The sequence below is a fragment of the Rhinopithecus bieti genome, unplaced genomic scaffold (assembly GCF_001698545.2).
Source record: "Rhinopithecus bieti isolate Rb0 unplaced genomic scaffold, ASM169854v2 scaffold_83527, whole genome shotgun sequence".
NCBI classification, from domain to species: domain Eukaryota; kingdom Metazoa; phylum Chordata; class Mammalia; order Primates; family Cercopithecidae; genus Rhinopithecus; species Rhinopithecus bieti.
The window spans coordinates 1,394,062-1,406,269 of NW_016837625.1; the positions used below are offsets into that span (position 1 = coordinate 1,394,062).

General features: G+C 37.8%; 1 protein-coding gene across 1 annotated transcript in view; it reads left to right on the forward strand.

Moving 5' to 3' along the window:
- Positions 1-10,858, forward strand: part of DAAM1 (dishevelled associated activator of morphogenesis 1) — a 185,936-nt gene extending 175,078 nt beyond the window's left edge. The window contains 4 exon segments of the mRNA XM_017865861.1: positions 267-327; positions 3,102-3,233; positions 6,878-7,048; positions 8,112-10,858. Coding sequence (XP_017721350.1) covers positions 267-327; positions 3,102-3,233; positions 6,878-7,048; positions 8,112-8,321 — 574 coding nt within the window. The 3' untranslated portion in view covers positions 8,322-10,858.
- Positions 10,859-12,208: the final 1,350 nt, after the last annotated feature.

Consider the following 12,208-nt stretch of genomic DNA (forward strand, 5'->3'; position numbering starts at 1 on the left):
GACCTCGTGATCCGCCCGTCTCGGCCTCCCAAAGTGCTGGGATTACAGGCTTGAGCCACCGTGCCCGGCCAAGAAACATAATTTTATACCTACATTTCATGAGTTTAAAATACTGTTGTCTGTCTTTGAGATCCGAGCATGGAAGGGAATTTTAAACATTTAAATTAAACTAGTATGGACTTCCAAGCATGAAATATTTAAACCCATCTTATATTTAATATGTGTAAGTCACATGTTGATTGCTAAAACATTGCTATTTACAACAGCATGACTGAGCTGGACAAAGAAATAAGTACCTTGAGAAGTGGCTTGAAAGCAGTAGAGACAGTGAGTATTTGTTTTTTGTTCTAATTCCTAGTTTCTTCACTATCTCTAGTGCTGGTGGTTTCCAGCAGATGAGTTGCTGGTTGTCTTGGCATGTGGTATGCCCAGAATAAACATTTGTTGATTAAAAATAAGAACCACCACCACAAGAAGCAAAGGCAGGTTATGTTCAGCCTGGCAACTTGATTGCAGGCAGCAGGGGTCGTGGGTGAGTCACTGCAGGAGGAACTGAAAACTGGACCTAGCGTGCCACCAATTTATCTGTGAGGCAGGATTCATCAGGATGAGTGGATTGGGCTAAATGGTCTTCAGCGACCCTCTCAATTTCCAAGTGCTGCTAATATATGGTGTTCACTTTCGGTAGAGCAATAGAACTTCTCTGTTGTTTTTGTCTTGGTCCTTTGGGTAGTATTTACTAAGCAGACACTATAGTACATGCTCTAGCCGAGGGTCACGATGACTCAGAGTCCTTGTCCTCCAGGTGTTGCAATAATCTGAGCAGCCACTTCCCTCAGCCTGGCCGTGTCCAGATAGCAGAGTGATTACAGAGGTGCCTTAAGGAAGGCAGCAGGTTGAGGGTACTTTGGAGACATGTGGAACAATTGGCCCCTATTAGAGGAAACTTCTCTTTTGGAAAAGAAGTTGTTTGAGCTGTGGCTTCAGAGGGTGGGGTAAACTTAGGTGCATAGAGGGAGGTTATCCCAGGCATACAAGACAACCTGGGCCCAGGCCTTTGAGGAAGGAAAACCGGTCAGGCTGGCAGACTGGAGCTGGTAGGATGAAACGTGCTTTTTGGCACAGTGCCCTGTGGGTACTGTGCAGATGTAGCTGCCAGCGAGAGAGGGGGCAGGGATGAGAACAGGCTGGCAGAGCAGCGTCCCTGTGACCGTGCTCGGAGCAGACATAGCTCGGGCCTCCTTTGGGTGAAGGAGATGGATAGGCAGGCAGCTTGGACAGGTGCCTCTCATAAGTATCTCAGATCATTTATCAGTAACGCTGTGAGAACTCTCCCTTCTTTTTTTAATCACAAAACTACCAAAGAAAGTAGTTGAACTAATTAAAGACATATCTCTAATAAAAATTAAAGTCACAATGTCTAATTTTTTGTTTTCAATAAATTAAGGAACCTGTGAGGTTTTTTTTCCTTTTCTTTTTTTTTTTTTTTTTTTTTAATGGGGGGGGTGGGGGGCAGTATTAAAAAAAATAAACTGATTGAACTTTTTCTCCCAGCCCCAGAGGGTCCGTGGTCTTTATGATGACCCTGAAGCCTGGCTCTGACCCCTGCTTCTGAGCCAGGTCAGAGCAAGGCCTGGGGTGGGGGCTTCTGGGTAAATTTTGTGTTGCTGCTTTATTAAAGGATAGTTTTGCTGAAATCACTCTATATACACTGTCATATACACTGTATCACACTTTTTATAGGAAAGGGGATATAGAAGCCTCCCCTACCCCTGGAGGTGGGTGTGGTATTGTAAGAAAATAGCAGGGGGCAGAGCTTGGCCTGGCCAAATATATATGTCTTCTAATTGTGCTTTACACAAATTAATTATATTGTTTGAAGGTATCAAAGATGAATATTTATGAAATTATACATTAATGAAACACTTTCAAATGCCTTTCCCATCCCCACACTGAACACAGATACACTTACTTTCCAGGCTAAAGTACTAGAATTATGGCAATTTCTTCCAATCAGTGCCAGCTCCCTAATTGATGAGTTTTCACTTCTGTTATTTCATTTGAGTCTAGTGATGATGTGGATATTGCCCCCTTAAAAAAAAATCAATAAACTGAGGCCCAGAGCAACATACCATGGTTAAGAACCAAATCAGTGGTAGAGCTGAGTCAGAACCCGTAAACTGTGATGACTACACTCCTGCTTGTGAAGATCTCTGCCAATGCAAGAAAATAAGGGAGCATCCAGTTTAAGTCAATTGGTGTACAACATAGTTATTGCCAAGACTCTAGAGTCAGGCAGGCCTGAGTTCAAATTGGCTCTGTCACTGGTCAGCACTACTTCAGGGCAAGTAATATATCCCTTCAAACCTTAATGTATGTGTCTGTATAATGGGACTAGTGATCCCTCACTTATAGGGATGTTGTGAACTTTAAATAAGAATGTGCATCTGGCAATGATTAACTTAACTAATAACATTAGATTTGGATCATCTGTGTTCATTGCTGTGTTAATGGGGAATATGGATAATTAACAAGAGACTAATTCCCCTACAAGCCTGTTTACAAAAACCAATATGGTATAGACAAGAGAAAAATGGTAAAAGATTATGGTGCCAAATGCTACAGCCAAAATTCTACTGACCCATATCCCACAGTTTAAGAAGTAAATAGACTTGGCTGAGAGGAAAAGAAGAAAAAAATCAAGGCACCAGAATTCTAAGCATGGAATATTGACAAGCAGAGTCTCTTGTTTTCACTCACAAGCCCTTAGAGTTCAGTTTGCCCCCACTATTTGTTTAACTTCTATTAATTTTATCCAAATGCAAATCTGCTTGCTTTCTAAAGTCTGAAAGAGTAATAGATCAAGTACTTAGATTGTTGGTAAATTGCTATTGGCAAATATGCATGTGCACATGGGCATGGCTCTGGCATGGTGGGAGGAAGGGCAGGGGCACTAGAGTATAACAAAATGTTTTAGAACAAATTTTGATGTGTTTACCATTCTCATTTATTAAATTTAAGGCATGTGAAATATGAGACAAGGTGTGTCTCATGTCTGTATTTGAAGCCTGCATTGACATTATTCATTTCCTGTGTTTAAGGAGCTGGAATATCAGAAGTCTCAGCCCCCACAGCCTGGAGATAAGTTTGTGTCTGTTGTCAGCCAGTTCATCACAGTAGCCAGCTTCAGCTTCTCTGATGTTGAAGATCTTCTAGCAGAAGCTAAAGACCTGGTAAGTTTCCCCCTTGTGCACTGACTGTTGTTTGAGTGGACTGGGCTTCATTGTGATACTTTCAGTTATTATTCTGTACGGGAAATAGCAGGAGTGAGATCTAAACTTCGTGGTGCAGGAAATAAAGTAGTAGATAATTACTTTCCAGATTCCATTGTTTTGTATGACATAGGTGTGTTTTCATTTCCAAGACTGTGATTAATCTGAACACACCGTTTTTGTCTGACTGGCCTATGTTGAAAGACCTTGAAGGCTTTGAATGGTATGAGACCAGCAAATACTTTGACAGTTTTCTCTTGGTTGAAATTGGCTTGAAGTACTTATCTCTGGGAGCCAGAAAAGAGTAGATGATGAAAACCAGGGGTAGAATCAAATGTGCAATTCGATGTTACTAAAGCCATGTGCCTAATTACGTAATATGCTCATCTGAGATACAGCCTTGGAGGACAGGATGCTACCTGTATAAATCTCCAGCAGAACTTGTTTAAAAAGATGCATTTTAATTCACAGTCTCATTGCAAGAGTTATTTTTTTTTTAGTAAGACATTTATTTTTATGATTTCTGCTATTTCACATTTTGTGTTCCCTTAGAAGAGAAATTTTTGTTGATTAATAACCATGACCTTTAGCTCCTCAGCTTCACCTCACTCCTCTCTATCCCAGGTTGTTTCCTCTTCCAAAATGCATTCACATTCATATACAAGACATGTACAGAGTCTCTCATTTTCTCTCCTCTTCTCATTCTTTATAAAGTATATTAACACCCTTCCCCGCCCTCCCCCCTCCATTGGTTCTTTTACTCTACCCATCTCTCAGTTGCCACAACACTCTTTCACTTGAGTCTTGTGTTTCGAAACTTCGGTAAATGGATGTTATTTTTCTCTGGTCACCTGTCTGGTTGTAGATATGGATGATTGTTTACGTAAATGTACACACATACCAATTAAAGTACAGGAGTAGGCTGTTCACATGCGTTAGCTAATCTCAACATTAAACCTCCTCTCTAACCTTATTAAATAAATGATAATATATGTTCAAATGGCTGCTATCAGAGGTCTAACCTCTGATATCCCACAGTGGAAATCAGTCAACTGATGTCAGCAACCACCATTCAGACCTCCACTGTGAAAGCCCCCATCTGTGTTTTATGTATGCCTCACCACTTCAGAGTTTGTGCTTCACAAAGTAAGAGATTCCCCCTGTCCTGATATCCCACCTGAGCAATATAGCACCTACTTCATCAAGGGGCTCAAACATTTTTGTGTGTGAACTGGCTGTTGTCAGCTTGTTCATCACAGTAGCCAGCGTCAAGCTTCTCTGATGTTGAAGATCGTCTAGCAGAACATAAAGACCTGGTAAATTTCCCCCTCGCACACTGACTGTGGCGTGTGTGTGTATGTAGGGGGTGGAGCTTTAATCTGAGCCTGGTTTTCTTTAGATTTCTAAGATTTCAATATACATGACATCATGATCACTAGAATTCCTTGATAAAAAGATCACTCGGGATGGCTTGAAGTACGTGAACCTGAATGTTTTAGAAATCCAGTTGTAGACTGTCTATTGCTATTTTGTTCATACCAGAACTTTTCTAAATTACCATATAAAACCATGGAGCAAGCTAGAGCATTATATATGGTGTCTGAAGAATGTTATGTTTTTTGCCCGAAGAACTCTTTTCTAATAGAATATTTCCAAATAAGTAAAACATTGAAAACTCCTCAGTGAAGACAGAAATGGTAAAAAGGACACTTTTATTACAAATTTAAAGATACAGTAACTGTAAAATATATATAAATATAAGCCAAAACTTGTTTTATTTAAAAATAAATGTTGAAAATATTTTAGGTAGATAGTGTCACTGAAATATCAGAAGAACCTAACAATATAACAAAGACAAAGTAATAAAAATAAAACCAATTATAAACTGTTTGGGGGCACTGCATAAACACAGCGTGGTCTAAATATGAAGAAAACTTAAAATCTGGAAAATGTTAAGTAGCTGATTGGGCATAGGGAAAAACGTATTTGACTTTGAAGCTAGGAACAGTATCCTTAGTAGCTTAGGAGTAATAGCATTAGATCCTTACAGAAGGAAGTATAATTTTAGCAAACAATTTGACATTGAATATTATATGGGTAGTTGTAATGCTAAGAGTATTGAAAACATACTGTCTTGAGTTATGAAGATAACCCCTGGAAGAACTAAAATGAGACTGGATATACTATTGTTACTGTATACATATATTTTTATCTAACTTCATAAATTTCTTCCTTGGTATGTTGCATTTTGGCCATTTAAAAAGATTGACACTAGGGCATGTTGCATGTACACATAGTCCCAGATACTCAGGAGGCTGTGACAGGAGGATCACTTGTGCCTAGGAGTTTGAGTCCAGCCTGGGCAATGTAACATTGCAATACCCCATATCTTTTTTAAAAAAAACTTTTTTAAAAAAGATTGGCATTGAAAGGGGTTCTAAAACAAAGAATTTGGAATAAAATTGTATTCTCAGTCATACACTGGGTTGCATTAAAGATTCCATACTCAGTTACTCTTTTCTCATTGAGACCCTGAAAATATCCCAACAATAGCAGCATTATTTATGATTGGGAAAAGCAGCTAAGAGGCACTGGCTCCCATTTGCTTTCTATGTTGACCATATGGCACCAGTAAATGATATTAAACTACTTCAAAGAAAAGTTAAAAGTACAAGTTTCCCTCCCCCTGCTGAGTTTGCTGTTAGTTTTATGTCTGGGGTGCTGTGCTCTACAATATTTTGTTTTTACTACTGTTTAGTTAATAAAAAGTCATAGGAGGTCATCATACATGTTAAACTCAAATGAGGTAGACAGGAATAAATGGTTTCAAAAGCTAAGGAGTATTAAAATTTTTACTTTAGAAATGATTGATAGACATGTTCAGCAGCTGAAGATAAATATAGGCTCGCTAGAATCCCTCAGTTATGTTTGACTCAGCCGGGTGCAGTGGCACTTGCCTTTGGTCCCAGCTACTCGTGAGGCTTAAGGGGAAAGATTGCCCAGGAGTTTGAGGCTGTAATTTGCTGTGATCATACCTTTGAATAGCCACTAAACTCCAGCCTGAGTAACATGTAAGACTCCGTAAATTTGGGAGAAAAAAAAAAAACCAATAACATATGCATTCCAGCCTGGGCAACCTGTAAGACCCCATCTCTTAAAAACCAAAACAAAATAAGAAAAACTGCCGGGTATGGTGGCTCACGCCTGTAATCCCAGCACTTTGGGAGGCCAAGGTGGGTGGATCACCTGAGGTTAGGAGTTTGAGACCAGCCTGGCCAACATGGTAAAACCCCTACTCTAGTAAAACTACAAAAATTAGCCAAGTGTGGTGGTATGTGCCGGTAATCCCAGCTACTTGGGAGGTTGAGGCTGGAGAATCACTTGAACCCGAGAGGCAGAGGTTGCAGTGAGCTGGGATCATGCCACTGCACTCCAGCCTGGGTGATGGCGAAACTCTATCTCCAAAAAAAATAAATAAATAAAAATAAATGAGCAAACAAAACTTATGCTTGACTCAATCTGGGCTTTAGTCTTTCTAAAGTTATTTATATTTGATTATGGAATTCTCATGAAACATTGACTTCTTAAAACCGTCTTTTTTCTAGTTCACTAAAGCAGTGAAGCACTTTGGGGAAGAGGCTGGCAAAATACAACCAGATGAGTTCTTTGGCATTTTTGATCAGTTTCTTCAAGCTGTTTCAGAAGCCAAACAAGAAAACGAAAATATGAGAAAGAAAAAGGAGGAAGAAGAACGTCGAGCTCGCATGGAAGCTCAGGTGAGAGGATGATTAATTGACCAATTCCACCTCCTAGAAGTCCTATGGCTGCAGCCCAGTCAAAAGTATTTAGAGAGCACTCTGACCTGCTGGCAGGAAGGCAGGCTTCATTCAGTGTACTCTCTAGAATGCTGTGGGACTTTAAATTGGTGTTGTTTCTCTTGGGCTATTTAACAGTGTATTTCAAAGCCTTAAAAAAAATTATCCACATCCTTTGCTCTGGAATTCCATTTCTTAGCATTTATTTTAAAGAAATAATCATAAATTTACACAAAAAAGGGCAGCATTCTTTATAATAGTCCCAAGCTAAAGACAACCTAGATGTTTACCAGTAGGGCTTGAGTTCTAAATGTTGTAACAGCTATATAATGGTATATTTATGCAGTCCTTAAAAGATATGTATTTAAAGAATAATGATACAGAAAAGTTTACAAAGTGACTTCTACATGAAATCTTTTTTTGTTTTGTTTCTTAAGATGTGTTAATACATATAGAAAATAATAGTGGTGAGATAAACCTCTAAAAAGTTCACAGTAGTAGAATTAAAGATGCTTCCCCCACCTTCCTTTTATCTGAATTATCCAAATTGTCTACAATGTGCATGTATTAGTTGGCTTTTAATAACAGTAACTGTTGTGTATCAGGTTTCAGGGTTCCACAGTAGATGCAAGCTAAGCCTTTGATACAAGGAAAATGGCCTGATGACCATTTGCTTTAGTTATTTGGGGTCTATGTAATAGTGATACCTTTTTTTTTTTTTTATTAGCAAAAACACAAATTGCCTCAATTGCTCTTATTTTAACTAGAATATCATGCAGTTTACCTAGAATCTAGGTGGTGAGGGTCTAACCACAAGGCAGTGGCTATTTTTTGTTGTTGTCCATTGCTTCCACAATGGAGACTCCATGTTCCAATTACCCTTTCTTGTGATATCCAAAGGGGTTATAGGATGAGCACAGCTTGGTGTCTGGAGCATTACCATGTTTCACAGAATTCATCTCTACTGAAAACAAAATGCAACATTTTGACATGTTTCTAAGAGGTTATTTCTTTCTATTTGCAGCTCAAAGAACAACGTGAAAGGGAACGTAAAATGAGAAAAGCTAAAGAGAATAGTGAAGAAAGCGGAGAGTTTGATGACCTTGTTTCAGCTTTACGCTCAGGAGAAGTGTTTGACAAAGACCTTTCTAAATTGAAACGGAATCGCAAACGCATTACCAACCAGATGACTGACAGCAGCAGAGAGAGACCAATCACAAAACTTAATTTCTAATCTTCCATGAATACTTTATTTTAGAAAGCTCATTAGCGGCCCTCTAAAGTGACTAGAACGTTTCATTACACTGCCTTGTAATCCAAACAGTGGCAATTTTTTCCTTCATCTGTGAGTGAATGTGTGAATGTGTGTGTATGTAAATGTATGTGTGTATATATTAAAAAATGTATATAGATGTCTGAGTGTTGTCTGGAGACCTCTATGTATGGTTAAAAAGATTTATGTTAATGTGTGTGCTCCGAAACCCTTCGTGTATGCATTCACCTTGAGTGTGGCTCATTTTCTTTCCCCGAACACCATGACCGTTCAGAAGCACAATACTATCTCCTGAAAGAGATGACAGAGACATTCCCTAGATTCAAAGACAAAACAGGAGAAAAACAAAAAACAAAAAAACCTTGCAAAATATTGTATTGTTTCCAAGCTTGATATCCTTTGAAATTATTTTCACTGATGGAACTGGAGTTGGAAAAATACAGATATAAAATGGTTTTCGATAGCTGACACTGTGATGTAGATGCATCAGTGATAGGACCAGCTTCGGATTTCTGACATCGGTGTGAGGATACAGTCTGTAAATGTTTATTGAGAACATCTTGCACACAATTTGAATTATGTAGAATGTCAGTCAGAATTTTTTGTATATTTAAAAGTTGGACATCAATTTTCTCTCCTAATTTCATCAAGTTATCTCTGCCAAGTGCTCTTGATAATTTCTTCAGATTTTTGGAAAAAACACTATCTAAATGCAATCCATGCTTTTTTTAAAGAACAACATTGCCAGAGTATGCTTGTTCTAACACTATAGATATATAAACCTTAAAAATAAAATATCTCACCCAAAACTTAAAGGAAGAATTCTCTGAAGGGATAAAGATTACTAAAAAAAAAAAAAATTTAATGGGGTGCCTCTTTGTTATAGTTTCTATTTTCTGTTTTGTAGGACAAGCTGCATTTTCTGTAAATATAGGTCTGGACTAAAGGACACATAAAGAATGCACAAAATGTCAACATCAGCAGAGATGCCCAGATCTATTTATCTCTAAGTATATTTGAAGTGATTGCTGTTTATATGTTGTCATTTTAAAATTGTGTGTCAGTAAAGCTACCTGTAAAATTTCAGTCCAAAAAAATAAAGCTCTCAGGGAGACATGAATAAAAACAATGAACATTAGAAAATAAAATATAGATGCTTACCATTAACCTACCAACTCTTAATATCCTTAAATTATGTGATATATAAAGAGGACTGTTACTTTTTTTTTTTTTTTTTTTTTTTTTTTTTTTTTCCTTGCTTTGCTTTATTTATTTGTAGTCGGGGATGGGGGCTAACGTTTTCTCTTTTCTTTCTATCAATCCTGTTGTGGTTGGGTTTCCTGTGGAGAGAGTAGTTTGTCCTGTTGCACTAGAACATTATTTACTCACTAAATTGAGTTTTTCATCAATTAACAAATATTTATTAAGTTCCTACTATGTACCAGGCATAGTAAGGCTACAATGGTAAGCAAGACAGAGTCCCTGCCCCCAAAGGCTTAAATTCTAATGGGGATATTAAGGGATGAATAGAATACCAATGTGTGCACTGTACAGGAATCATACTATTTAAAAATAATTTGTATAAACTATAACACTTAGCACAGACGGCAAGGTATCTGCGCTATGTGAAAGCTGTGAAATAGTGCTCTAAGAGTTGTCAAGAGCTGTGGTTTTACATCTTTTCCTCATTGCAAATTTAGTGACTTTCTACACATCAAATGGAAATAAATGACTAGCAAATAAAACAGTCATAAATACAAAGCAGAGGTTGCACTCCCCCAGTCCCGAGTTAACCCAGGTCTGCAATAACACCGTGTTGAAGGTGCAGATAGAGACTTGACTCAGAAAGGCTTGGAGATGAGGAAGATTGGGATATAATGATGGTTTTGTCTGTTCCTTAACTAAAGTGCCTCTATGTATATTCTTTTCTATTTGTAGCAGGAGAAATTTGGTCTGGCTCAATTTTGGAACTGTATTTTGAAAATGGCTTTGTCTTACAGTTTAAGGAATAGACAGGTGGAGGGAAAGTCACATAAAGGAGCAAGTTTGTGTAGCATGTCCCTCTTGCCCCTTTTAATCATCCTCCTTTGATATGGCCATCCTGGTGGGCCTCCTTTGCCATTTCCATTTTGGTTTCTTTCCCCAAAACTGTGTGCAGGTAATTCCATGTGCCATTGTTGAAAAGAAAACAAAACAAACAAAAAAAAAACTACTTTCTACTTTTAGATTGGTGCTGGTGTAAGTAGCCACTTTTCTCTCTTGGGTGTGTATTTTGAACTTTGTTTGTTTTTTTAAATTAATGCCAAAAAGAAAATGCATAATTTGTGAACTTAATTATATGTCTTGTATCTTATTAGCTTAGTAGTTGGAACCACTTAGTCTTTAGGTGCAAGACTGTCGTTAGATAGTACTGAATAAAAAAATGTATGTGTTATGAGACTGTACATTTTTTAAAAAATAGCAATATGCAATAAAGAGATGAATTCATTGGGTGTACATATGTCTTTCTATGAATTATTAAAACAGCGTCATCAAACTTCTTCGCAGTTTCCACTACTGAATTTCAATTTTGCAAACTGTTCACTGAATCAGAAATATATACGTGTTTTTAAACTTGTACTTACTGGACCTAGAAGAATATAATTTTCTATTATGGCAGCATTCAGTATGTTCACATTATCATATGCCACCTCTTTCTACACTTGGTTTATGTATGAGTTATACAATTTCTTGTTATAAATGATAGGGCTACTGGTGAAATTACTCAACTGGAGTAGAGAAAATAATCTCTGGTCTCTAGAATCAAAGGCTTTTCTGTTTTGAGACTTTTTTTCTTATTAAAAATTAATTTGATATGGATCAGTTTGGGAAATGGCACCCATACAGATCAAGAAATTTGTTTTATCAGTATCCTCTGAAAGTCGAAGCTTTCCCTTTGTCCTACATCACATTTGCTGCCTCGCCACCCTTAACTCAATTTAAGGTCAAGTTGGAAACAAACTGCCCCAGTGGTTGATAGAATACCCAAGCAGGCCAAACACTAATTATTCTTATCCTTGGAATGAACTCATGATGTTCTTGTAATAGCTGACCATCTTGTATTTTATCAACTCACTGCATAACTTCATAGTAACAACGTTCTGTGGAGCTGACACTCTGATAGGAGAAACCCTTCTGCATGTTAGACGAATGTTCTATTCCAACCCACAAACTGAGCCCCGGCCTATTTGTATATTTGGGTGTGGAATTATGTACAGAACCACCTAGATTCTCAGTTGACCTTGGTGTATTAATAGAAAGGGGGGAAATGTGAAATTTTCAGATCATATGCTTCAGTGTCTTCAGTTTCCCCAAAACAATTATCACTGAAGGAAATGTGCTTCTGACAGAGGGGTCAAGTTATGTGATCCATCCAGAACTTTGCCCCTTTTCTATAATGTGGAGTTTTTGTTAGGCAAGGGATAACCTTTATTAAAATGCTGTAGTTTAGACACAATTACAGTCATGTGTCATTTAACAAGGACACATTCTGAGAAATTGTGCCAATAGGTGATTTCATTGCCATGCATACATCATAGAGTATACTTACACAAATCTAGACAGCATAGCTTACTACACACCTAGGCTATATGGTGGAGCCTATTGCTCCTAGGCTACAAACCTACACGGCATGTTACTGCACTGAATAGTGTAGGCAATTGTAACAATGGTATTTGTGTATCTAAACATACATATAGAAAAATATATATACAGTAAAAATACCATATAAAACATTGAAGATGGTACATCTGTATGGGGCACTTACCATGAATGGAGCTTGCAGAACTGGAAGTTGCTCCAGATTAGTC